A 26829-nucleotide genomic window follows, 5' to 3' on the forward strand; every position below is an offset into this window, starting at 1 on the left:
TTTGTTGCAACGCCATAAGACTTGACAGAATTACAAAGCTTCAATGAATATGCAAGCTAAATGTTTGCATATTTATTGATGAGAAGAATGCAATGATTTGATAAGCAACTTTCTAGCATGAATCCACAAGGGTGTATAGGATACTAAGATAATCCAATACAAATGAATAGTTTCTCAGCAAAAAATTCGAAATTGGAATTTTATTAGATCTCTAAGATGGTTAAGCTCCAAACACCTTTCTATCTATCTAAGGCATTCAACTACACTCAATCATTCATCTAGACCTCTGAATCTTTTGCCTGTATATTTTTTCTGCAAACTACTGGTTTTGTTAATTTTTCATTCATATTCTATTTAAGCATATCAATTATATTAGCATTGCTTACACATTCTTAAATGCCTAATATTAGCTATTCCTTTCTAATATTTTTATTTTTAAAATGCTTCCATCATTTATGGCATCTATTTTCTGTAGATTTCTTCAGCACCATTATGTCCATGGTCTGCAGTCATTAATCAACTGTTTTGGCACTAACTTGACTTTCATGTTATGAGAGAGTACGACACTTCTGTTAATTTCCTTGGAAGATTTTCTCAGTTATGTTCCACACACATCTATTTTTATTTCCACAGAAAAAAATGTTGTAATGTAAAAAAATATTGTATATGTACAACAAAACAAGAAATAACTTACCTCAGTAATTTTTTCAAGTTTGACATTTAATCCTAGCCTTGTTTTCAGTTCAAGATTTTCTTTCTCTAACTGGGAATTCTTATGCTTCAGTGACTGATTTTCTGATAATATTTTTCTTTTCTGAAAAATTAACTTGAAATTAAATACTGCTTTCAACTTTACAATTTATTTTAAAGCAAGATCACAAACTCTACTAGCACATTATCAATAAGAATTCTATAATTTATACCGTTTCATTTTAGGTATCCAAATTTTGCAAAAAAAACAGTACTAACATATATGGTACTACTTCATTTCTGACAAGAATATAAAACAAAATAATGCAGTACTAAAATATATATACAAGGTTTGTCCAGGAAATTCCCAAACTTTTGAATTATCATGCCAACAAGCGCTACTAACTGCAACATGATATTTTGCTCAGTTATTGTACTATAACACGTATTCATCTAAAATGAGTGATTTTCATGATCAATGAATTTGTGTGGTGAAGTTTCATCAAATTGGGAAAATCTTTCACAGACACATTTGAAATGTTAAAAACAGCATTTGGAAATGAGGCTTTAGGCCAGACTCAAATATATGAGTGGTGAAAACATTTCAAAGATGACTGAAGTTCAGTCAATGATGATCCTCATTCAGGGAAACCATTGACATTGAAAATTGAGAAAATGTTGCAAAAGTTTATGAAGTTATCTGTTCTAACCAGCATTTAATTGTTCATGAGGTAGCTGAAAAAGTAAAATTACAAAAACTGTCATGAGATTCTTATGCAAAATTTAGGAATGCAATGTACAAAACCCATGCAGTCAAATATATGCCCCCACAGAACCTTGTACATCCACTTCACTAAAATCTGTGGCATCAACCTTAAGTGTCCACTACCAAATCCCACCTACTCTTTTTGGCAGAAACTCAAATCTCACCCCCCCCCAGCTATACATCTCAACCTTCAAATAGCACACTGTTTAACTCTTTTCAACCCAAGGGTGGCATCTGCACATATATCTGCTCTGACATACCAGAGAGCACCCAACCTAGAATTGCCCAACTTTGACCTTCTTTGATTGAAAATATCCCTTCCCCACTCAGTCAAATTCATTTGCTGTCTCTATCATTCCCCTAATACCACCAACTACTCTGAGCTCTTTAATTTCCTCTCCCTAAAAATTTATTTTCTCCAGACCCACTTTCCTAACAGTAAAATCATCCTCCTAGGAGACTTTAATGTCCACAACACCAACTAGTTTTCCTCTTCCAGTTGTACAAATCTTGCAGGCAGAGATGCTGAAACATTTGCCATCACTAACAACCTTACACAAATTGTTCACATGCTAACTAGAACACCAAATAACTCAAACAACTCCAGACCAAGATCTCCAAACACACTAGATCTCTTCCTCACCAATTACCCTTCCAAATACACAGTGAATGTAATGAGCCTCCCAGGTAATTCTCACCACAATATAGTCCTCATCTCCCATGCAATAATGCTTACACAGTCATTCCAATACAAGAGTAGTTTGGCATTATAACAGTGCTGAGTGGGACAGCCTCCATGACTTCTTGGACTATTGTTTCTGGTCTTACAACCCAAACATATGCACCAAACGTATCAAAGTAATCCTCACTGGCATGGAAAGATACATTCTCTACACTACTGTGAATTGCTATTCCCTAACTAAACCCTAGTTTTCCAAAAAAGATGTGCCAAAGCTGTACAAATGAAAAATCAAGCATACCACAACTGGAGTACATCAAGAACTCCATCTTCCTTCAGTGCTTATACTCACACTTTGACTCCAATGCACACATAACTGACAATGGTAAAATGTCCCCCAACCATTCCAGATGCCCAATATACAATACCCCTTTATATCTTTTTGCCAGAAAGAGATGCAAAAATTGTCTAAATTAGACACACATACACACACAAAACAAGTATCCTGTCCCTGATGGCATTCCTCAAATTGTCCTGAAGGTTTGTGCACCAGAACTGACTCCTATCCTATGCTGCTTATATATACTCTTACTCCACTGGTATTTATCACACAGCCTGGAAATTAGCCTATATTCATCCCATTCCCAAGAAGGGTGACAAATTACTGCCATCTAACTACCGCCTTATCTCATTCAAAGTAAAGAGAAAATCAAATTGACTGAATACAGAGGAGAGCAATTAGACTGATTAATAACCCATCTCCTACCAACTCACTCCTCCCACTTTCACATAGATGTTTGGTTTCTAAAATTTGTGTATTCTATAAATATTTCTATGGCAAATGTTTGTCTGAAATAACATCTATAACCCCCCCCCACCCCCAGCATACTAAGCCAGTTGGAACACATGCAGCTACCACCCAACATCCCTTCACAGTACACCTTGAAACATACAGAACAAATTTCTTTTCCTCCTCCTTCATTCTGCTACTACTGTATATTGTGGAAGTCTTCCCCTTGTTGCGTTTCTCAAGGAATACAATATACAGACTTTTAAAACAAACATAAACAAGTTTCTCCTTTCCCGACCCAGTAGCCATATATGGTACTATAAGTTGATCAACCAACTTCTTGTATATAGGCTCAACGTAAAAAGCATTGCACTGCTGCCAAATTTGTGCCTTGCCTTCTGACTGATGATCAAAAACAAATTCGAGTTGATGTGAGCCAAGAGATTTTCAGTCGAGTTTACGATGATGAAACCTTTTTTAAAAAAGGTTTCATTACCATTTCATTTTTTTTTAAAAAAAACATCATTACCAGGGATGAGACATGGGTTTATGGCTATGACATCAAAACAAAAGCTCAATCATCACAGTGGGTGTCAAAAGGGTCGCCATGACAAAAAAGAGCAAGACAAGTGTGGTCAAACATCAAAGTGATGGCAGTTTTTTTTCCCTTTTCTGAGGATATTGTTCACTACAAAATTTCTTCCACAAGGCATGACAGTGAACAAGGAGTATTATCTTGAGGTAATGCAATGTCTTCATGAGGCTATTAGGGGAAAAAAAAAAAAAAAAAGCCTGATACTTGGAGGGAAAACTGGTGGATGCTTCATTATGATAATGCACCTGCATACACATCATTACTAATCCATGAATTTTTGGCTAAACACGAAACAATGGTTGTTCCATAGCCTGCTTACTTGCCCGACACCCCAGTGGACTTTTTTTATTCCCCAAATTGAAATTGACGTTGAAAGGCCAATGTTTTCACAGTTGACTGACTTGAGAGAAAATAAATAAATGAAATCACTAGCAAAACTGCATAGTATCCTGAAAGAAACATTCCAGAAATGTTTCAAAGTAGTGTTGTCCGCAGAAATTTTTACCAACAGGGTGGAATGAAGAATAGCAGGGTGTACAAAAATTTTGAATGAATTAAGACCCTTTTTCATAACAAATTAAAATAGTAATTTTATTAGAAATTACTTCAAACAAGGATAATATTTTATATAGTAATTATAACAAACAAGACTAGGATTTTTCTTATTTTCTCATTAAGTAATGAAAAACCTTGTAATGCTCACAGCTTAAAATTCTATACATTAATTCTTCTCGTCTTTTTAAAAGCCCAGTTGTCAGCAGCTTTTTCATAATTAAAATCTGTTGGATTTGGTCCCGCTAGTGAAAGTAGCATCAGATTATTTAGAGTGTTCTAACTGATGTGATTCCTCATACAGGTTTTTATCCTTTTTAATGCAGAAAAACCCCTTTCACATTCAGCTGTGCTCACAGGTAAGGCCAGTCCAACAGCAGCTAGTTTCGTAAATTTGGAAAAAACACTGAGCTCAGATGCTGTTGCTAATTTCAGCAATATTTGACTTCGATCTAGATTTTTGTATGACTGTCCATTCATCATTTTTGATGAAACTCCCCATTCTAGTTTAGTACTTTCATAGTTTAAAAAGGAGGGTGCTTAAGGGTCAAAACACCACAAAAAAGACAAAAATTGTATAACTGAAAGGAGACCGCAACATAGCTTTTAAAGGAATGCAGAGAACCGACCAGGGCTTCTGACCTAATGTCCAATCCTCACCTTCTCGTGGTGCACCCTGTTGGGTATCTACCTGAATACTGAACAAATGAGGATAGACTGGCAATTTGGGATTTAGCCGACCAATTGTTTTCTTATTGGCTTAAACCAATATACTAAATGATGGTACAACATGACAAAATTTCATGCTGGCTGGGGCGTCGCCCGGTTAAACAAGTCCCCCGTTGTTTTCGCCAGGAAACAAGTGCAAACAGCGAAAAGTCAGCTACTGGAACAAATCTGAAAGCACACCCCAACTCAATATCACCAGAGTTAAAGATCGGTGCTATCAACATAAGAGCCTGAATGGCAAAGAAATGGAGCTAGCTGAGGAATTAGATAAGTACCAAATCGACATAATAGGGGTGACTGAAACAAAAAAGACAAAAACTGGCGAGATCTTTCTGAGCAATAAATATAAAATGTTATATTCAGGCAATGACAATCACAGAAAAGAAGGAGTAGCCAGATATAGTATTCAACACAAAATATGAGGCTAATCTTCTTGAATGGCAGGCAGTTTCAAGTAGAGTGATGTGGGCAAATATCAGAAATGGAAATTGGACAATGAGACTTATTTGTGTCTATGGTCCCACAGAAGGTTCTACTAAAGGTAGAAGTCAGGGCCAATGGAAGCAGGCATGCAGATGCTGCTACAAAAGGGACGCCGCCGCCAGGGAACGGTTCATAAGTTAATTTTTAAGAAACAAAATTTTTATCATAAAAACAAAAAATTCTTAGCATGATCAATATCAAAATAAATAAGGCTGGATACACCGAAAAATTTTTTTAAAAAAATTGTATATTGCCGCCTCTTTGATCAGCTGGCTGTTTAAAATTTTGCAGCGAGAGCAGGCTAAATGCTTGCCTGTAGAATGTTGTGTCTACTGCAGTCTATCTAAAGTGAACGGATTTTATGCGAAGAAACGAATTTTCGTACAAAACATTTGTTGCTAGTTAACCAGTCATATGGTACACATTTCAGTAGGCTACTGACAGTAGCGCAGTGTGGACTATTATTTTATCTCAGTGTCGTGTAATAATTTCTTGTGGGTATAAAATAGAAATGGAATCAAAAATTTAAAAAAAAGTTATCCTGCACACAAAATCGTAAGTGTCATGATGTGAAAGAAGCAGATATTAAGAAACAAACTGGGGCTCTTAATAAATTTGTTAAAATATTCTGATGCAGATTGTAACCAACTCGATACATCAGAAATCAGAGTTGAAGGACTGCTGTGTCCAGTTTTCATGAAAATACTATAGAATTACTGAACAAGATAACAAGACACATGATTTAAGTGAAAAACAGGAGAATATTTAGTTGTAGTTGACCACGAAACTAACACATTGTTAGTCTCTGTAAATTTAGAAGATCCAGGTGAATGGGGAAATATTGATGAAAAATTACGAGTTGTTTTAATTAAAATGGGGCCTGTTCAAAAGAAAAATATAATATATCCCAGAGATACATATGGTAGTAAATTTGGCGACACATATTATAATAGAAAAATGGAAAAAACGGGGAGCTTGTGCCAAGAACATGGCTCATTTATTCCGAAACTTTAAATTCTGTTTTTTGCTTTTGCTGCAAACTTTTCGCACCTACTGAATCAAGTAGTCTTGTAAAAGGTTATAACGATTGCAGAAATGCAAGTACAACTTTGCATAGACATGGGACTAGTTTAACTCACATGAAAAATTTTTTAAAATGGAAGGAATTTGATAAAAATTTAAAAAACAAAACTACTACTGATTGCCAGACTCAAAGCATGTATGAAATGGAAAAGAAACATTGGACGAGTGTTTTAGAAAGCTTGATTGAAATTATAAAATTCCATGGTAGCCAAAATTTAGCTTTTAGCAGATTATCTGATAAATTATATGAAAGGAATAACGGCAATTTTTTAAAATTAGTCGAACTGTTTGCGAAGTTTGATCCCGTTATGGAAAATCATGTTGAAAGGGTCCTACAACGAAACAATAGAGTACGCTATTTGACTAAAGACAGTCAAATTGAAATATTGGAAACTAAGTAACGCAATCAGGGATACAATTTTATTATCAATTCGAAAATCTAAATATTATTCCATAATTTTAAACCACACAACTGATGCAAATAAAACAGAACAAATGACCATTATTATTATTCGCTTTGTTTCCTGTGACAATGGAATTGTCAAGATTAGGGAAAACGTTTTTGGTTTTGCAGATATATCAGATTCCACAGGCCGTGGTTTGTGTGCAACAATAATGGAAGAACTGGAAAAATGGAACATTACCATTGGAAACATGCGAGGTCAAGGGTATGACAATGGTGCAAAATATTGAAAGGGAAATATTGAAAAAAAAAAATGAAAGAAAAAAAAATATTGGCTCCAAAACTGGCTTTTGAACAAAAATCCTCTAGCTTTTTACGTGCCATGTGCTGATCATACTCTAAATTTAATCATTAACGATGCAGCCAAAGTGAATGCAGATACAATTAGTTTCTTTGTAATTATTCAAGAAATATACAATTTCTATTCATTCTCTCACAAACATTAGGCAATCCATTTAGTGTTCTTAAAAAATTTAACATTGAAACAGCCATCAGAAAAGCGATGGGAAAGTAAAATTAATGCAATCCACCGTCTAAGATATCAGTTAGAAGAAATTTACGATGTATTTTTTGAAATTTTAAATAATGAAAATTTTAATAAAGAAACTAAGCATGAAACACAAACATTATGTGCGAAAATAGAGAACTACAAATTTATTTGCTCTCTTATAGTTTGGCATGATTTACTTAACCCTGTGAATAAAATAAACCTTGTGAGTAAAATGCTTCAAGACAAAAATATGAACATTACACTTGAAAAAGGGATTTTTATCTCCTTAATTTTAATTAAGGTTGCCAGAAAAATAGCCCTTTGGCTTTTCATCTTAGTAACGTTACACTTGCTTTAGACTCTATTGAAAACTTAAAAATATTCTTACAAGAGTATCAATCATATAATACTCTTGTAAGAATTGCAAAAATTTTAAAAGAGTTCTAAAAACAGCAAAAGAACGGAGAGAAGAGGTGGATGGAGAACAAGAATTTAAAACTGGTACGGAAGGTTGACGACGAAAGAAGACACGACAATTTGACTACGATTACTTAATTCTAAAATTAAAAATATTCAAAACCCTTTGAATATTCTTAAATTTTATTGTGTGCAATAATTTACCTTACCCTAACTTTTCAATTGCTTTAAAAATACTATTAACCTTAACTGTTAGTGTAGTGAGCAGTGAACGTTCCTTTTCTAAGTTGAAATTGATTAAAACCTGCTTAAGAACAAGTATGTCACAAAAAAGGCTTGTTAGTTTGGCATTAATAGCTATTGAAAATGATGTATGTGCAGAATTAGATTAAGACCGTTATTTCTAATTTTGTGAATATGAAATCAAAAACCCTAAAATTTTAATTTAAAAATTTCAAGTATATTTATGTAATTTAATTTATTTTCTGTTATAAGTATTCAAAAAATAACATCTTTACAGAATACTGTAAAGATTTTATTTTTTTGAATACTTATATAAAATGTTCAAATTATTTCTGAATTATTTTATTATTTTCTCATCTATGTTGAGTTTCTTTTATTTTCCTTAAAGATAGTACCACTTATAAAAATTATTAAAAAATTTTTACAAGTTACTAAGAATTCAGTAACTTGTAAAATGCAAGAATTTTTTAAACTTTAGTTCAAATAAATTTTAACGTTAATTAAATTTCATTTTAATTTTGTTCGGGATTCGGGTCGGTGAGAAGACTATAATCCCTGTATCATTATATTCAATGATTAAAGTGAAGTGGCTTATCAAAATTTGCTTTAACTTTTAAGAATTTTTTCAATATTTGGCTTTTTAACAATTATCCTGCCTAGTCAACACCCCGGTTCATTACATTTAGCGAACCAACACGTGGCTGTTCTGTCAAAATTTATTTAAGAAATTTCAAATAATTTAAATTTTTATTATCGTAAAAGAACCACACACGCCCAGATCATTACAGGGGAGCACAGATAGAAATTGCATGCGGGCAGCAAATACCCTAGCGCCAGCACTGGTAGAAGTGGAGGAATTTTTTGATGCTTTAGAAAAAGCAACAGACACAATTTCCTACTAGATTTCCTACTAATGGAAATCTAGTAGGAAATAATTGTCAGACATACAAAAATATTTTGAGAAAAGAGCAAAGCTAAGTTGGTCCTTGTTGGGGATCTAAATAGCAGAGTAGGAAATGATTGTGAGACATACAAAAATATTTTGGGAAAATTTGGAGAAAAGAGCAAAGCTAATAATAATGGCAAATATCTGTTGGATTTTTGCTAAGGACATAGACTGGTTATTACTAAACACCATGTTCCAACATAAAAATGTGCACAAATTCACATGGAGAGAAGAGGCAAGGAATAAGAAAAGTCTCATTGACTATGTTATTGTTGATAGTGGTGTTTTCTCCCTGGTGCAAGACACCAGAGTATACAGAGGATTTGAAATTGGAAGTGATCACTATTTGGTCTTGAGCAGGATAAAATTGAATTTCATATTGAAAAGAATAACATGTAAGAAAGTTTTAAAGCGAATAAAAGTTGAGCAGCTCTCAGATGTGAACTGTAGACTAAAATACACAAAGATTATTGAAGAAAAAATGAAAGAGTTTGAGAACAGGAATCAAACCTTGGAGATTCAGTGGCAAGTCTTGAAGAAAGCCCTGAGTGATTCAACTAGAGAGGCATGTGGTGAAGTTATCTGCAAGGATAGAAAAATTAGAACTCCATGGTGGACTCAGAAAGATAAACAGGCAGTGAAGGAAAAGAAGAACGCATATCAAAAGTTCCTGGTAAATAAGTCAGCTTGTGCTCTTAGAGAATACAGACAAATCTAAGAAAGCTAAACACTGTGTAAAACTAGCTAAACAAAAGTCATGGGAGGACTTTGGCAAGAACACAGAAAATATCAAGAAGGTGGTAAGATATTCTGGAGGTTGTTAAAGAAGCTTAGCAATAGAGGAAAGAGTACTGTAAAAGGAGTTAGAGATGATAAAGGTGACATGAAAACGAGAGAAAAAGATATCCTTGAAGTATGGAGTAATTACTTCAAAAAATTGCTAAATGAAACAAGCAGTGATAGCACATTAGTAAAAAAACACTCAACAGGCATACACTTAGGAATACATATCCATACTTGAAGTAGAAAAAGCCATCAAAGGCTTGAAATATGGAAAAGCAGGAGGAGTAGATGATATTCGACCAGAAATGCTGAAGTATGGTGGTATAAAAGTTTTACAGTGGCTGCACTGCATAGTTCAGAAGGCCTGGACAGAGAGGCAAATTCCTGGTGATTGCAGTAGAGTTCTAATAGTACCCATATATAAAAAGGGAAATAAAACTGAATGTGAGAATTAAAGAGGTATTTCCCTACACGGTGTTCCTGGGAAGATTTATGTCAGTATACTTGAGAAGAATTGTGGAAAAAAAGCTTGGTGAAGAACAAGCTAGATTCAGGCCAAATAAAGGCTGTCAGCATCAGATCTTCACTTTACGACAAATAGTTGAGAAAGCAGGGAATATAACAAAGATCTGTATTTAAGTTTTGTCGATCTAGAAAAGGCATATGACAAGGTGCCAAGAGAGAAGCTATTCAATACAGTTATATGGTGTTGATGGGGCATTATATCAAGCAATACTTAGTCCTTATTTGAGTTGCAAGTCAGCAGTTAGAATTGAAGGAAGTACAGGAAGTTGGTTTAATGTTAAATCTGGTGTTTGACAAGGATGTACATTATACCCTCTGTTATTCATTATCTATGTGGATCACATTATGAAGGAAAGTGGTATTAAACATGATATCAGAATTGGAAATGTTAATGTCAGTTCTTTGCTTTATGCGGACGATGAGATACTTCTAAATAAATCCGCTACAAGTCTGCAAGATACCCTGACTAAATTGAATAACCGTTGTAATAGATATGGTATGAAGGTCAGCAATAAAAAAGACAAAGACAATGAAAATAGGTAGAATCATTAAAAATGTCAATTGTGTTGTGAACGGAGAACCTGTGGAACAAGTAAAACAATTCAGCTATTTAGGCATAATTTTTAGTGAAGATGGTAAATTAAATATGGAAATAGACAACAGAATCAGCAAAACTGGTATGGTAGGAAGTCAATTGAATAAATTCATATGGAATAAGAGAGAAATTAGTAGGAACACTAAATTAGCTGTATACAAGACAGTGATCAAACCAGTTTTAACTTGTGGATCTGAGGGCTGGGTCAGAAGTAAAACACTTGACCAAAGACTAGAGACTGCAGATGTGAGAGGCCTGAGAAAGATTCAAATTAAAAACGAGGATATTAGGAAAGAACTAGACATTGTCAGCATCCATGAATGCATTACTAGAGCTAATCTCAGGTGGTATGGCCACTTAAACAGAATGGGTGAGGAAAGATTAGCAAAGCAAGTGTTCTCAGCCAGGTTGGCAGGAAAACGACCCAGAGAAAGACCAAGATATAGGTGGATTGATACGGTACAAAGTGACTTAGACAATAGAAATATAAGATCTGATAATGTTGGAGTCTTGACAAGTAACAGACTGATTTGGAGGAAAACTGTAGATAGGAAGTTAGTAATGATGCAAATTTTTCATGTAGTACTATCATATCCTGTACACCCCTTGAGGGTACATGTCAGGAATTTGATGATGATGATGATGATAGTTTAAAACTGCAGGACTTCCATTTCTAGAATAATAATCAAAAAGAATCTCAGAAGCTTCACGTTGATCATGACTTTCTGTCATGATCAACGTGAAGTCTTGAAAAGCAGGAAATGATTGGCATATCTGGAAATTTTACTTCTAGGTGTTTAATAGCTGTGCCTATGTATTTATCATATATCGTAGTCTTAAACGTAATAACATCAGAATCTGAATAATCAATGTGAAGGTCTGACCATTCACCTGAAAGATGCTGAAGAAGATTTCGAAAATGACTGCCAGGAGTGTCTTTCAATTCCATGATTGATAGTTTTCTGGCTTCTAAGACTGGCTCTATTTCAGTTATGTCAGCATCCTGCCTTTGCCACGATGTAGACAAGTTAGATAAATGCAGTAAGACATCTGAAAGCATCATTAGTGAAGCTATGAAATGGTATGTTCTGATATATTTACTTAAACCTTCAGCTGTGATATCATTTCGTTCAGTGGCCACTCTTTCCAATGCAGCTATAATTATTATTATTTCGGGCGACTCCAGGAGTCCTTAGACTAATCGAGGTAGGCTCTAAACATCATGTCCACACAACTATGCGATTACATTCTCACAGTATCTATCATACCTTGTCTTGAACTCTTTCACCGTCATAGCACCCACAACAGACTCAGGCAGCTTATTCCACTCATTTACCACTCTAAAAGTAAAGAACCCAGCTCTAACACCCCTGCTAACCACACTCTTGCCCAGCTTCCATAGATGTCGCCTAGTTCTCCCACCACCAGTCCTGATCTCAAAAATATCCTCTGAATTAATCCTATAGAATCCCTTTAGCAATTTGAATGTCTCAATCATATCTCCCCTCCTTCGCCTATCAACTAGTTTCTGCAACCCACAAATCTTCAACCTGTTCTCATATGGTTCATTCCATAGACCTGTTATCATCTTAGTCACTCGCCTCTGGATCCTCTCCACCTCCTTCCCCATCAAGAAGGAACCGAGGTGACCAAATCTGGGCACAGTAGTCGAGATGAGGTCTTATCAAGGCTCGGTACAGAGGTACAATAACTTGCTTGTCTCTGCTCGTCAAGGTATTTTTCAACAACCAAGTGAGTTGATAAGCTGATTTAGCTACTTTTGCAGTGTGCCCCCTAAACTTCATCTCCCTATCCACCAACACTCCCAAGTCCCTGGCCTCATCAATCTCTTGGAGTACAGTTCCACCAATGTGGTATACTGCTGCTAATCTTTTCACCCCAAAATGCATAACCTTACATTTTGTCACATTAAATTGACATCCATTCTCCTTAGCCCAGAACTCCAATCTATCTAAGTCATCCTGCAAGACTTTGACATCTTCTGCATTCACTATTGCCCTACCCAACTTTGCATCATCAGCGAACAAATGAATTGCTCCACTTAGATCCTTCCCTATATCGTTAATGAACAGATTAAACAGCAGTGGTCCAAGAACAGAACCCTGCGGCACACCACTAGTCACAGGTCGTCTTTTGGACTGTACTCCTGAATAAACTACTCTTTGATATCTCTCCACCAACCAACCACCTATCCACCTCACCAACCCTATATCCATTCCCATATGCTGTAGTTTACGGATTAGAATTCCATGTGGTATCCTGTCAAATGCCTTTGCCAGGTCCAGCAGTATCACTGTAAACCCATTTCCCTTATCCAGTTCAGCTGTCACCTTGTTATAAAACTTGAGAAAGTTACTGAAGCATGATCTACCCTTCACAAAGCCATGCTGTCCACTGTACAGTATCTCGTTTTCATCAATCCATTCCTGTATTTTTCCCTTGACTACTTTCTCCAAGACCTTGACAACGACTCCTGATATGCTGATCGGTCGGTAATTTGCAACAGTAGTCTTGGATCCTCCTTTATGCAGTGAAACTATTTTCCCCTCTTTCCACACCTTCGGGACTAAGCCAGACCTGAGACTCAGATTAAACAACATGGTCAAGGGCACTAATAATTCTTTAGCCGCTTCATGCAAGACCCATGCCGGTATACCATCCAATCCCACAGATGTGTTCACATTAAGGTTCTGTAATAGACTGGTCACCTCCACTTCATTCATCACTATTCCTGTATAAACTAATGGTTCCTTCATTTTTTCAATGTCACCACCTGGATGATATGCTTTTGCAAAGTGTGCGCTCAGTAACTCCACTATATCGACTGATTCAGTGATCTCCTTACCATAGTCATTCCTTAAAATCATTTTGACGTGTACAGTTTTTTTCTTGCTTGCAGCATATTGAAAGAACTGTTTTGAATTCTCTTTTGCTTGCAAAGCTAGTTTCCTTTCATAATCCGCTTTTGCTTTTTTTACCACACTCGTTACCTCTGGCCTACACTTTATACCGTTCGTGTGCCTGCAGGTCACCCCTTTTTTTAAATTCCCTCCACAGTTGTTTCTTTTTTTGCAGCTCAAGCTTAATGGTGTTATTCATCCATTTAACCCCTACTTGTTTTACTATTCGGACCCTAGGTATACAATCAGCCATTACCTCCTGTAAATGCTCCTTGACCACTTCCCATGCTCTATCGACGTCCAGCCCTTGCAGTTGTACATGCCATGGCACTGATCCAAGCAATCTCCTAAGCTTGTCATACTTGCCAGCACGGTAATTCCACATATACCCTGTCTTAATCGAAAATTCCACACCTTTAGCCACCTCCCAGGTCAAGACCTTATGATCACTCTCACCAATAGGTGGCAACATGGTCATATTCATTACAGTCAAATTCTCAGATGCTATTACCAACTCAAGCACTCTCACACCCCTAGTATTTTCAATTACATGCTGTCTCAGATAGTTATCCCTTAATAATTGAATAAAATCCTTTTCCTTCCTCACATGTGTCCTCTCCTCCTTCCAATCAATGTTACCATAGTTGAAATCCCCCATAATAATTACCTTCCTTCCACTCATTTCATCAATTTCCCTATGCATACTATCTCCACCATCTATTCCATCACCTGGTCTATAGCAGCACCCAACTGTATATTTTATTCTGCCAGTCTCAATCTCACACCAAATAGCCTCAAATGCGCTCCTTTCACTATCCTGCGATACAACTTCGATTCTCCTTGGCTGCAGTTCATCAGCTATCATCAATAATACCCCTCCCCCCATTTTATTCTCTCTGTCCCTCCTAAACACACTATAACCTACACATTCTATCCCACTAATTATATCTTCTTCCGTCAGCCATGTTTCACTAATGCCAATAACATGTGGCCAGGAAGAGCCAATCAAGGCCAAAAATTCTTCCTTCTTACCATGCATTCTCTTAGAGACTGTATTGCAAAAACACAAGACAGCCATCTAGTGTCACTAGCCATTTTAAGTTTAATCTCAAGACTGTTCAGTATATTTTGGATTAAACCAGTCATCCTGACTGAGGAATTTTGGAAGAAGAAAAACAATTGCCTTAAGATATCATTAAACATGACTAAATAAGGCACTTCAGCAGCTACTTGGGCACTAGCAAGAGCCAACCGGTTGTTTACACAATGACAGTTGACCATGAGTCCATCTGTTTTATCTTTGAGCAGTTTTGCAACTCCTTTTTGCTTTCCAATCATGACAGCTGCTCCATCAAATCCTAGGCCAGCCAGATTACAAGTTTTTAAGCCTAGACTGTCAAGGGTTTCAATTACTTTGTTAGTTATAGTCTCAGCTTTGCCATCAATGATATTGCAAGTTGATACAAAACTAACCCTGACCTCTTTTCTAAGTTGACAAACATATTTAATGTACACAATCAGCTGTTTTAAAACTAAGATGTCTATAGTTTCATCACATAAAACACTGAAATAATCTGCAGAATGTATATTTTTCAGATCTAATTTCTGATCAATCAACTCTTGCAATCTTTTACCAACGTTAAGATGTTCTAAGTGGGAACTGCCTATAGCCTTGCAATGTTCAAGCAATTTTTCAAATAATGTAGTATGTGGTAACTCATTTTTCACTAACCAATACATAGATCTCAAAGCTCCCAAAAAAGCATCTCTGCAAGTTATTCAAAATTGATTTTTCAATTTGCCCTATTCCAGTTTATTCTAGTATACATTTTTCAATTATATCTGAACAAGAATCAGTGTGTAACTTGCTTTGTTCATGGTCAACCAAGCTTTCTTTTCAAATCTTGTGCATGGTAGTTACCCAAGTCACTTCTTTGTTTGTGGGTCGTCTCTTTCTGTATTTCATACACGTGGAACACGTCATTCCATTATCTTTCACCACTAACCAATGGAATTTTTTAAACCACTCACTATTAATACCCGATAAGCGGTGTTTAGACGCAAGTTTTACATCTGAAAGAGACTCTGCAGAAATTGACGATTCTGTTGTTATTTTGGTGTCTTCGCTACTATGCTTATCGATTTCATCTTTCTTAAAATAACTTAAGAGTGTGGTTTTCTGACTTGACTTTTTACTCATTATGGGGTAATTTAATAAATACAAAATATAATTGTTATTAAATTAATCAGACCAAATCACTGAATTGTGCACCAACAGTAATACCCGAGACATAATGTGCATTATGTCGCAATTTTACTATTTATAAGTGTTAATTACTAGGAATTGTAGTCACTCGAGACTGACGTCACAGTCCTCGAGAATTCCCCGAGATCACAACTATATTTGATGCGCAGGCCTATTTTCTTTTACAAAATAAAATATTAAATACTTGAATCACGATCTTCAGACAAAAACCATTATTAAGAAAAATAAATGTAGATTTTTAACATAGATTTTTGCCTTTGATTCAAATTCGCTCAATTTTCACAATTTATTCCTTTCAAACATCAAAATTATGTCTCTTTCGTAAAAGATCTTCTTTGCAACCAATACTGCTGAATTCAAGATCCCATTGTCTTCTGCATAAGGATTGGTGTGCATCAAAGTGAATATTATCCAAAGATCTCGGGATTGGCTTGCAATGCAAGAAATTGAGCTGGTCTCACAAGTATAGAGACTCTTTGGTTCGATTTCTCATCACTATTAATTAAAAAATTTCTTAAATTAGTTTTCCATTCTTGCTCATTATTTAGCCATGTCAATTCACAACATTAACTAGCCGGGTGGTTTGCCCATTGAAAAAGTCCTGGGGAGAACATAGTAAAAAGGTAGTGTGTGTGTGTGTGTGTGTGTGTGTGTGTGTGTGTGTGTGTGTGTGTGTGTGTATGTGTGTGTGTGTGTGTACATGTGCGAAAAATAAGTCATTACTCAAACTTAAGTTGGATATACACGATTCATAGAAAAAAGAAAAACTTAAATATAATCCTATAAGCAGCAGTCACACTCTTCTGGATACATCAAATTAAAAAAAATTAAAAAAAAACTGTAAATTTCCTCTGCAAAAGGTTCAGAACCTATTGCACATTTAGCACTGTAGGCAGGTTTTAGAGTCAAATAATCTGGTTCCCCTGCACAACACCAAATTAAGCAGGGCACTGCCCTGCTTAATGCCCTGAACAAAAATGGTCCACAATATATCCATTTGGACACATAAGATAACTGACAGTCATGATGTAATCTGGTAAACACACAACACTCAATGAGAAAGATTACAAACACCAGTGATATTATCAAATGATATATTTGGCCTAAAAGAGGACTAAGATCTTCTCAGGATAGCCAACATGGATTATATAAGTGTTTATGGATAAACTCCCTGTGGGTTCTGGTATAAATTCCAAGCAAGTTAAATAAGCAAGAGAACTGCATACTAACAAACGTATTGTAAACTTTAGCTGGCCTGGTTGTTGAATGGATAGCATACCCCCAATAAACAAGCTGTGGATTTCAATCCCACCACTGTTAGATGTTTGCAAATAACTTCAGGTGGTAAATGAATTTCATTGTGTAATGCAAGGCCTTGTATGTCAAAGGCCTGAAGTGACTCAAAAAAACTTCAATGTTTGATCGTTAGAGTAGTATTTCCAGATTATCTTACCCTTATGCCATACTAATAATTCCAAATTTCACCATGCCATGCCACGGTAAAAATTGAAAGCACAGTAGGAGGCAAGCAAAGACATACTTCTCACATATTATATGACAAATCTTTATGATGTAGAATATTTAAAATAAATATACCTCCATTTCTAGAACTTTAACTTGTTCTTCCAAATCAGTCATTCTGGCTTTTTTTCTATCTCTTGCACTTTGTGCAGCAACTCTGTTCTTTAATTTTCTATTCAAAAGAAAGGGGAAAAAATAAATTTTTGAGCCAAATTAATTATATGTATTTTTGACATCAAACTTCTGTGGTTTGTTATTTATTGTAATGGTATTTATTATAATGATTTCTTCTAGTAGTAGAATGATTTTTAATATATAAACTGATGTTAATGAAACCACTGTTAAGATGGCAGTGAATATTATGTTGAGATGTCATACACGTTTACTCTTTATCTTATATATATGGGCATAAATCGATCATAGTCTAGTTCCATGAATTTTAAGTCTTATGTAGGTGGCTAACACAACTGGTTTAGGATAAGACTTGATTTTCATTGCATGGTGCTGAATATTATGTCATTTTGGAGGCATCTTTAAACTTGCAAATATAGCTGTTAAATTCCATATACAGAATTCTTCTTAGTTCCCAAATTAGCTGCTGTTTTTCCTTGTGATATAAGCTAGAACTAATGTCAATTTATGTATTAAAAAATTATACCGCTGTTAAATTGTGAATGAAACTATGTTGTGTAATTTATTTTTTTCATTCACATTTAACATTGCTTACTATATATATTAATCATGATTTGTATAAAAATTATTTATTGTTCCTTAGTTAAGGATTACTATTTAAATATTTATTCTAAACTTAACCTACTATTAATTTATTAAATAATAATATGTGTAGAAATTTATGATAACTAAAATATATATATAAAGTAACGAAGTGTTATTATAAATAATTGTATACGTAATGAAAAAGCTGATTAAGTAGCTCAAATATTCTGTTTATTCTTATTTGTAAAAATTTAACGTTATGTAATCACTTATGTACTAGAGCGTCGTATTACATTAGCGAAGTGTTTACGTTCATTGGTTGTCATGGAGACGCATGAAATAAACAAGCATGAGTCGAAGAGTGCGTGACCTTGGAACCAGAAGGAGAAAGGAAGGCAATAAGAATTTTAGATTAGAAGGAAGGAGATAGTTTTGCAGAGCCTGAAGGAAAGTAGGATACAAGAAAAGAAGTGAAAGAAAATTATAAATTCTTTAGGGCAGAAATTCATGAGAAGAGTGTTTGAAGTGAGCAAAAAAACGTAGTGAATCGTATACTCAGCTGCAAGTGAAATCAGCTATTATTGTAGAGAAAAATTGATGTCGTAATCGGATAAATAAAGAACTGGACATTCAATGGGAAATTCTGATTAATTCCAGTTAGTCTAGGATTACGTCTTAATTCTATGTTGCCCTGAGAAGAATTATAATGAATTTAACTAGTTGGAGAAAAGTAAACAAGGAAAGATATCAGTACCTTATTGCTATTGTTTAGAGTAGTGAAGCGCGATTAACAGTAGTTCAGTTAAAGCGTTGGAGAATTTTATTTAATGTGTTCCGCTAGCTTAAATAAGTTAATTCATAAATGTGCTCACAATAAATTGATGTATTGAAGATTGTATCTGGTAAGAGTAGTCATACATGTTTGTTTATTCTAACATTAACTATAACGTATCTTCGAAATTCAAGGTCCGAAATAAGATTGCTTGGAATATTGTCTACCTTGATTAGTGCCTGCTGTGAATTTAAACATTAAGTACAACTGATAGATATGTGCAGACTGATCAAAAGAGAAGTTTTGTTTTATTAACTTGAGTTAAGAAGGCTTGTAATTTTGAAGCTGTGAATTGTATGTTAAAGTTTAGAACATTGAATTGGAATCAGTGACTTAGCAAGATGTATTAAGTTATTTGTATTGTTTCATTTAAATGTAGAATTCTTGTATGTGTTATATATCATATATTAAATGTTTTATTTTGTTAATCTAAATATTGTGTTTGCCTGAATTCCCTTTTATTGCACCGTTCATAAAAAATTCGAATCTTGCGGGTGCCCCAAGTAGAATAGTAAATAATTCGGTCTAAATGAGAAGACTGCTAACTTAAGAATTGATCCTACTGTTTTATATAGACTAATCTAAAAATAGGGTGGCGCAGTATAATTATAAATTTCCCTACTTTTGGATCGGTGATCAATTTGCAATTAGTTGTTTTATTAATAAGAGTGACTTGAAACAAGATGGCAGATTAGAACACAACACGAAAATAGAACGTCACGACACCGCTATGTTTTCAAATTGAAAATAACTATTACTGATAAAGTATACCTCAGTGTATAAGAAACTAACAGAATGAATAATTTTTACTTTCATAGTTATACTGTTTATAACAGAATCATTATAATATACGTCCATTTTTTTCAGCTTCAACTATCAAAACTGCTAAATAGGTACAAATAAAGAATGTTTTGCAAGTTTAGATAATAACCCAACAATGCTCCCCAGGGTGATGTGTTACCCCAGATGACTCCATTTTCTTCTACAAATTAGTCACAGATGTGCACAGCGCTTCCCCCACCCAGCTATACTCTAATCAACAATCGTTCTCCACATCAGTCAATGAGTGAGTGAGTGAGTGTAGTTCATGAAGTATGTGTCATTCTGTAAGACAGTTGGGGTGATAGCATACCCTGGTGAGCATTAGCACGTGTTAAATTTGTGTTTGGCACCACAGCTATTTCTATCAATGCAGTGACAAGAAAGCTGATGAGGTCTCTAAGCAACCAGAAGTTATACTTTTTTATAACAACAGAAAAGGTGCTGTCGACAGTTTCGACAGATGGCTCACAACTACACAAAAAAGCCGTAAAACCAGAAGATGGCCTCTGTGCTTTTTTTTTTTTTTTTATGGGATGCTGGATCAAGCAAGAATCAACTCTCAGATAATTCTCCAGTCAGCAACTAAGAAAAAGATGATCAGGCGTCAATACTTGAAGAATTTGGGCTTGAATCACACCACACATGAAAAGGAGACTGGCTCAGCCACCGTCTAGAGAACTTATGAATATCATAAAGTTCTGAACATCCAAGGTGATGAAGACGCTAATGCTGGTCCTGCTGAGGAGGGGGGGGACCTCCAGAACCAAAAGTGAAGAAGCAAGCTAGATGTCAGATCTGTCCACAAGCCAAGGATCGGAAAACCAAAGTCCGTTGTTTAGTATGTAACATTTTTGTGTGTGCGCGGATCACAGGAAAGACATTTGTGATGAATGTGCTAGAAAGAATTAACATTCTACATGATTTATAAACTGATTTTGATGCATTTTAGTCTTTTTTTAAACTTTTATTAGATTTATCAACTACAAATCATTCACATGGTAGAAAAATATTTTATTTTTGTGTAATATATTACTGAAGCAAGCATCAATTTTTGATACTCATGGTTTGTTTTGTGTAAATAAATTCGTCATTTGTATTGTAAGGTATTTTTTTCTTCATGTACATTTTAACTGAAACCTAACAAATTTGCACAAGAAAAATTAGGATATATTCATTTTTTTTTTTATGTTTTCGTTAGAAAGTATGGCGCTTGGTAAATATCAGTAAAAATTTAAAATTACATAATGTTGTATTTTATTTTTTGTTTTCCCTTCCTTTTTCTCCTTTCGAAATATCATAGTAGGTAAACTCTGTTAATAGCTTGGGCTATCTAAACACAATAACAATTTCAATTACCTATAGTGGAGAGGAGGGAGGGGGGAGAAGAAATGTCGTGGGGTGATAGCATACCCCCAGATGAGCAGTGATGTCTAAAAAAGGGTGAGCAGTCTAGGGTTAAAATAGTCAAAATTTAAAGGACATATTGGAATACAAAGGCGAAGGGAGAAATGGATACATAAGTCAAATGAAACTACATGCTTTGATGCTGATGCTTTTTCTTGTAGTATAAGCCAGTCCTAATGTCAATTTATGTATTAAAAAATCATTATGCCACTATATTTTCAAACTAAAAATAACTATTACTGATAAAGTATACCTCAGTGTATAAGAAACTAACTGAATGAATAATTTTTGCTTTCATAGTTATACTGTGATTTATTATTGTTATTATACGGGCACCTCCATGGAGTCCAAAGACTTATTGTGGGAGACCCAATCTATCATACCTCTCCATGAACCTATTAACAGACAAAACACTCTCAAATGACTCTGGCAACCCATTCCTCACACCCCCTACTAACCATACCTTCATTCAACTTCCAGGGATGACTCCTTCAAGTTCTGGTCCCTCTAGTCAAGTGCTGAAACATTACTATTATTACGCAACACCTCCAGGAAGTCCAAAGACTCATCGAGGGAGTGAACCTACTCTGTCTCCACCAACCTCAACTACCTTCATCTACACCAATGCCATATACTGCAAACCGCCACCACTAGTAATTTCACAATCACAAACGTCCATGCCCACAGCGGGATTTAAGCCAACAGCCTTTTGGCTATGCTAACCACTACATTTTCCCTACATCGATCCCAAAAAACCCTTTAAGCAGCTTAAATATCATATCCCACTCTTTTACTCCTATCAACTAACTTCTGTAATCCACACCACACACACACCCTCAATCTATTCTCATAGGGAACATTCCACAACAGGCCAAGGGTCACTCACCTCTAAATCCTCTCCACCATTTCCTCATTCCCAAGAAACCCAAGGGAATTAAGCAGAGTAATCCAGATAAAGCATATTAAGGCCTTATAAAGATGAATAACAACTATTTTATCTGTACTTATTAATGTTTCTTCAATAGTCAAGTTATCTTATGGGCTACCTTAGCAATATGTCCTCTAAACTTTAACTCTGTCTACCTTACCTTGATGGACCTGTGATTTCAGTCAGGATTTCTCCATGACTGCAGGTCGTAAGGAGTCCAGCTGTTCCCGTCTTGGGCCTTTCTTCTCCACTTTCTTCTGACTTTCTTAATCATCAAGTCTTCCCACCTTAAGGCTGGTCTTCCAGGTTTCCTTTTAGTATCTCTCGCATACCAGTTTGTAATTCTGACTGTCCATCTGTTGTCTCATTCTGGCGAGATGTCCTGCCCATCTTCTTTTGCTGTTGTAGATTGCTTTTATTACATCTGCGAGTCCAGACTTCTTCCAGATTTCTGTGTATCTTACGTGGTCTATTTTGTTTATATTGCACATTGAGTTATTAAGCTTTCTTCTTCTTTTAAAGTTGTGTTTCATGTTTCACTGCCATAAGTTAATGCTGGTAAGATGTGACTGTTGAAAAGATGGGCTCTTATTTCTATATCTTATGTTTTGGTTGGTAATTGTTGATTTTATTTTGTTGAAGGCTTTCCAAGCAGCTCTTTTTCTCCTTGCTATTTCATTTGATATGTCATTATTCATTTTTATGGACTGGCCGAGGTAAATGTAATCTTCAACTTTTTCAATGGCGTGGAATTCTAGAGTGATTGTATAATCTTTACAGTATTTGTTTTTCATCCATCTTGTTTTGTCCAGATGTATTTCCAATACAATTTTTTTGGCAGTTTTGGCTTATGTTATTCAGCGTTGATTCTGAGAGTTTGGGTGAGTGAGATATTAATACCACATCATCGGCGAATATTAGGATATTTAACATTTTGCCATCAACGTTTATTCCACCTTTCATGTCAATTTTTCAAATGATGCTGTCCAGAGTAGATGTGAAGAGATTAGGTGATAAGACATCACCCTGAATACTCATCTACTTAAGTTAATTTTAATCGGGTGATATTTGTTGTGCCTTCTTTGTAGATATTTTTTACGAGTTGGGTATATGCTTTTTCTACACCATGTTCTATTAAAGCTTGGAATACTGCATTATGTTCAACAGTGTCAAATGCCTTTTTAAAATCTATAAAAAGAAGACAAAGTGGAATCTGATATTCTCTGCATCTTTCTGTTAGCTGAGTAATAGTTTGAATCTGATCAATTGTTGAAAAGCCTTTTTTGAAACCGGCCTGTTCTTTGCAGCTATTTTTGTTGGAGGTTTGTATTCTGTTTAGGATGACTATGGCGAAGATGGGTCAGTTACTGATGTTTTCTTTATTATCTTTTTTTTTTTTTATGTAGAATTATGGGCTTCGATGTTTTCCATTCAGTAGGTACTTTCCTTAATTGTATATATCAGGTAAATCTTTCTGCTAGAGCTTTAGAGAGTATTTGTCCACCCATTTTTAATTCATTAGATTTTATACCATCAATTCCTGGTGATTGGTCATTTTTCATATGGTGGACAGCCATTTATATTTCTTCAGGTAGGACAGATGGTATTTCCAAATTTTCGTCTGATACTGGAGCTGTGATTACTTGTTTAGATGAGTATAGGTTCTCATAAAACGATTTTAAAAACATACAAATTTATTGTTTTAATACTGACCATATTGTAATGTGTACAAACATCTTACATTCTTTGCCTACCAGTTTCGCTAGCAAACTGTCTAGCTTTTTCAAGGCGTTGACGGAAAAGCAAAAAAAAAATAGTAAATGCAAATTGAAAGGAACATAAAAAACGTTGTGAAAAATCTAGTAGCTAAGGTTACACGTTCGCATGACAGAGACTGAATGGACTTATTCTTATTCATTATCACGTATGCGTGTTTGTCATAAATGCGTAATGTGATTACTGGCTAGCTGTAGTTCAGATGGATTTAGAGAGAGGATCAGGTTTTTCCACAAACTGTTTAGAATAGTACCCTGATTTCGGCTGAGGTTTCCCTGGTTATTAACACTATTGTGGCTTCTTTGAATAAACAATGTCTGTAGTCGTCATCCAAATATGGCATGGAGCTATTTTGCCACTCCATCATGTAGTTAGACGTACAGAAATGATGTGCTAAGCCAAAAGAAATACTTTTGTTGTGGTTTACATCACTAACATGTTCTTTTTGTCTGATCTCTACACTCCGTGAAGTTTGTCCGATGTAGGCAAGACCACAGGAGCAAGGAATGTAATATACTCCTGGATATTTGTAGAATGGATTAGGTTATCTTTTGGGGATCCTAGAACCTGTCTGATGCTGGTGGTTGGTTTGAAGACCGCTCTGATGTTTTAGGTTCTTAGTATTCTGGCTATTTGATAACAAATTGACCTGATGAAAGGGATCACTACAGTAGAAATGTGTAGATATTTTTTGATGATGTTCGGAGGATATCCATTTTGTGATAATGTGTTGGCTATTAGTGAGAGTTCAGTCTGTGTATCCTCCTCTTCTGATATAAACTTTCGAGTTCTATTTTTCAACATGTGGATAATGCTCAGTTTGTGTGTCCTGTGATGTTTGAAGTGTAATGAAGTTATCTTCCAGTGTCTATAGGCTTTCTGTAAATAGATAATTTGACACTATTTAATTGTCTCTTTATCAAGATGTCTAAAAAATGCAGCTGGCTGTTGTTTTCCACTTCCAGAGTGAATTTTATCTTGTTATGTATTGAGTTGATTTTATTCACAAACGCTTTTAGGTTTTCTAAGCTGTCTTGCCATATAATGAAAATATCATCTACATATCTCCATCATATAGATGGTCTAAGGGAGATCGTGGAGATAATTTCTTTTTCAAGTTTCTCCATGAAAAGGTCTGCACAAGATGGCGATAGCAGGCTTCCCATTGCTAGGCCTTCTAATTGTTGGTATATAGTGTTGTTAACTTGAAGAAATTAGACTGAAGGCAGTGTCTAAACATCTGTGTGATGTCTGGAAGAAAGAGGTCTTGAATGATGTTTATTATCTCTTCTACTGGTACATTGGTGAAAAGGGATACAATATCTACGTAATCGCAAAGTTAAAACTTTCTTGAGAATGTCGGATTCATTTTTTTGTGAGACTATGATTCGACAAATTAAACATCACTTTGTCGTCTGGGAGGTTGTTTTGTGTCCGATATTTTTTCTTGTAAAGTTCGTTGAATTAATTTTGCGATTACGCCCAAACACATTCCTAAAATGGATTTCATGTGTGGAATTGAAAAAGGCTTATATCCACTACCGCAAAATGTAGCCAACACTATATGATTCAAAAGTACAATAATCCTAGTCAAAGCCAAACAACCTATTCTCAACACGTCTCCTTATGATAGAAAGGCAATCCTCAACTTGAATAAAAACAAAGATATCATCATTATAAAGGCTGATAAAGGAAATTCAACAGTTATCTTAACTCTAAAGACTATCACGATAAGTTAAATTACGATCTATTACTATCAGATAACTCTACCTATAAGATCCTAGACAGAGATCCCACCATAAAAAATTATAATGAAACAAACCAACTAATCAGAAATTGTAACATTTGGCCAGAAGAAGTGAAGAGAACACTAAAATGCTCACATCCCATTACTCCCAGACTATATGGGACACCTAAAATACATAAAAAGGATATACCTCTTCATCCAATCGTTGATGGAAGGTCATCCCCAACTTACCTTTTGGCGAAGCACCTTGCAAACTTATTAAATAATAAAATAAGATCAACAGAATCCTATATCAAGAATAGTCAGCACTTTGTAAATAAACTCCAAGCCATTAAGATTGCACCAACAGACATGCTAGCCAGTCTAGATGTTGTATCCCTTTTCAATGTACCAGTAGAAGAGGTAATAAACATCATTCAAAACCTCTTTCCTCCAGACATCACACAAATGTTTAGACACTACCTTCAGTCTAATTTCTTCAAGGTTAACAACACTATATACCAACAATTAGAAGGCCTGGCAATGGGAAGCCTGCTATCGCCATCTTGTGCGGACCTTTTCATGGAAAAACTTGAAAAAGAAATTCTCTCCACAATCCCTCCCTAGACCATCTATATGATGGAGATATGTAGATGATATTTTCATTATATGGCAAGACAGCTTAGAAAACCTAAAAGCGTTTGTGAATAAAATCAACTCGATACATAACAAGATAAAATTCACTCTGGAAGTGGAAAACAACAGCCAACTGCATTTTTTAGACATCTTGATAAAGAGACAATCAAATAGTGTCAAATTATCTATTTACAGAAAGCCTACAGACACTGGAAGATATCTTCATTACTTCAAACCATCACAGGACACACAATCTGAGCATTATCCACATGTTGAAAAATAGAACTCGAAAGTTTATATCAGAAGAGGAGGATACACAGACTGAACTCTCACTAATAGCCAACACATTATCACAAAATGGATATCCTCCGAACATCATCAAAAAATATCTATACGGTGACAACACCAGACAAGAAGAATCAAGCTCCCAGCACATTTCTACTGTAGTGAT

At 35.2% G+C, this 26829-nt stretch overlaps 1 protein-coding gene across 1 annotated transcript in view; it reads right to left on the reverse strand.

The window, feature by feature from the left end:
* Xbp1 (X box binding protein 1) overlaps window positions 1-26829 on the reverse strand; it is a 50051-nt gene that overhangs the window by 15243 nt on the left and 7979 nt on the right. Inside the window, exons 2-3 of the mRNA XM_090410181.1 lie at window positions 17613-17709; window positions 695-814 (exon numbers count right to left, since the gene is read on the reverse strand). Of these exons, the coding sequence (XP_090266307.1) occupies window positions 695-814; window positions 17613-17709 (217 nt within the window). The remainder of the gene's footprint in view (window positions 1-694; window positions 815-17612; window positions 17710-26829) is intronic.

Source organism: Typopeltis vanoorti, chromosome 20 (assembly GCF_054136105.1).
Source record: "Typopeltis vanoorti isolate ZY-2024b chromosome 20, IOZ_Tvanoo_1.0, whole genome shotgun sequence".
NCBI classification, from domain to species: domain Eukaryota; kingdom Metazoa; phylum Arthropoda; class Arachnida; order Uropygi; family Thelyphonidae; genus Typopeltis; species Typopeltis vanoorti.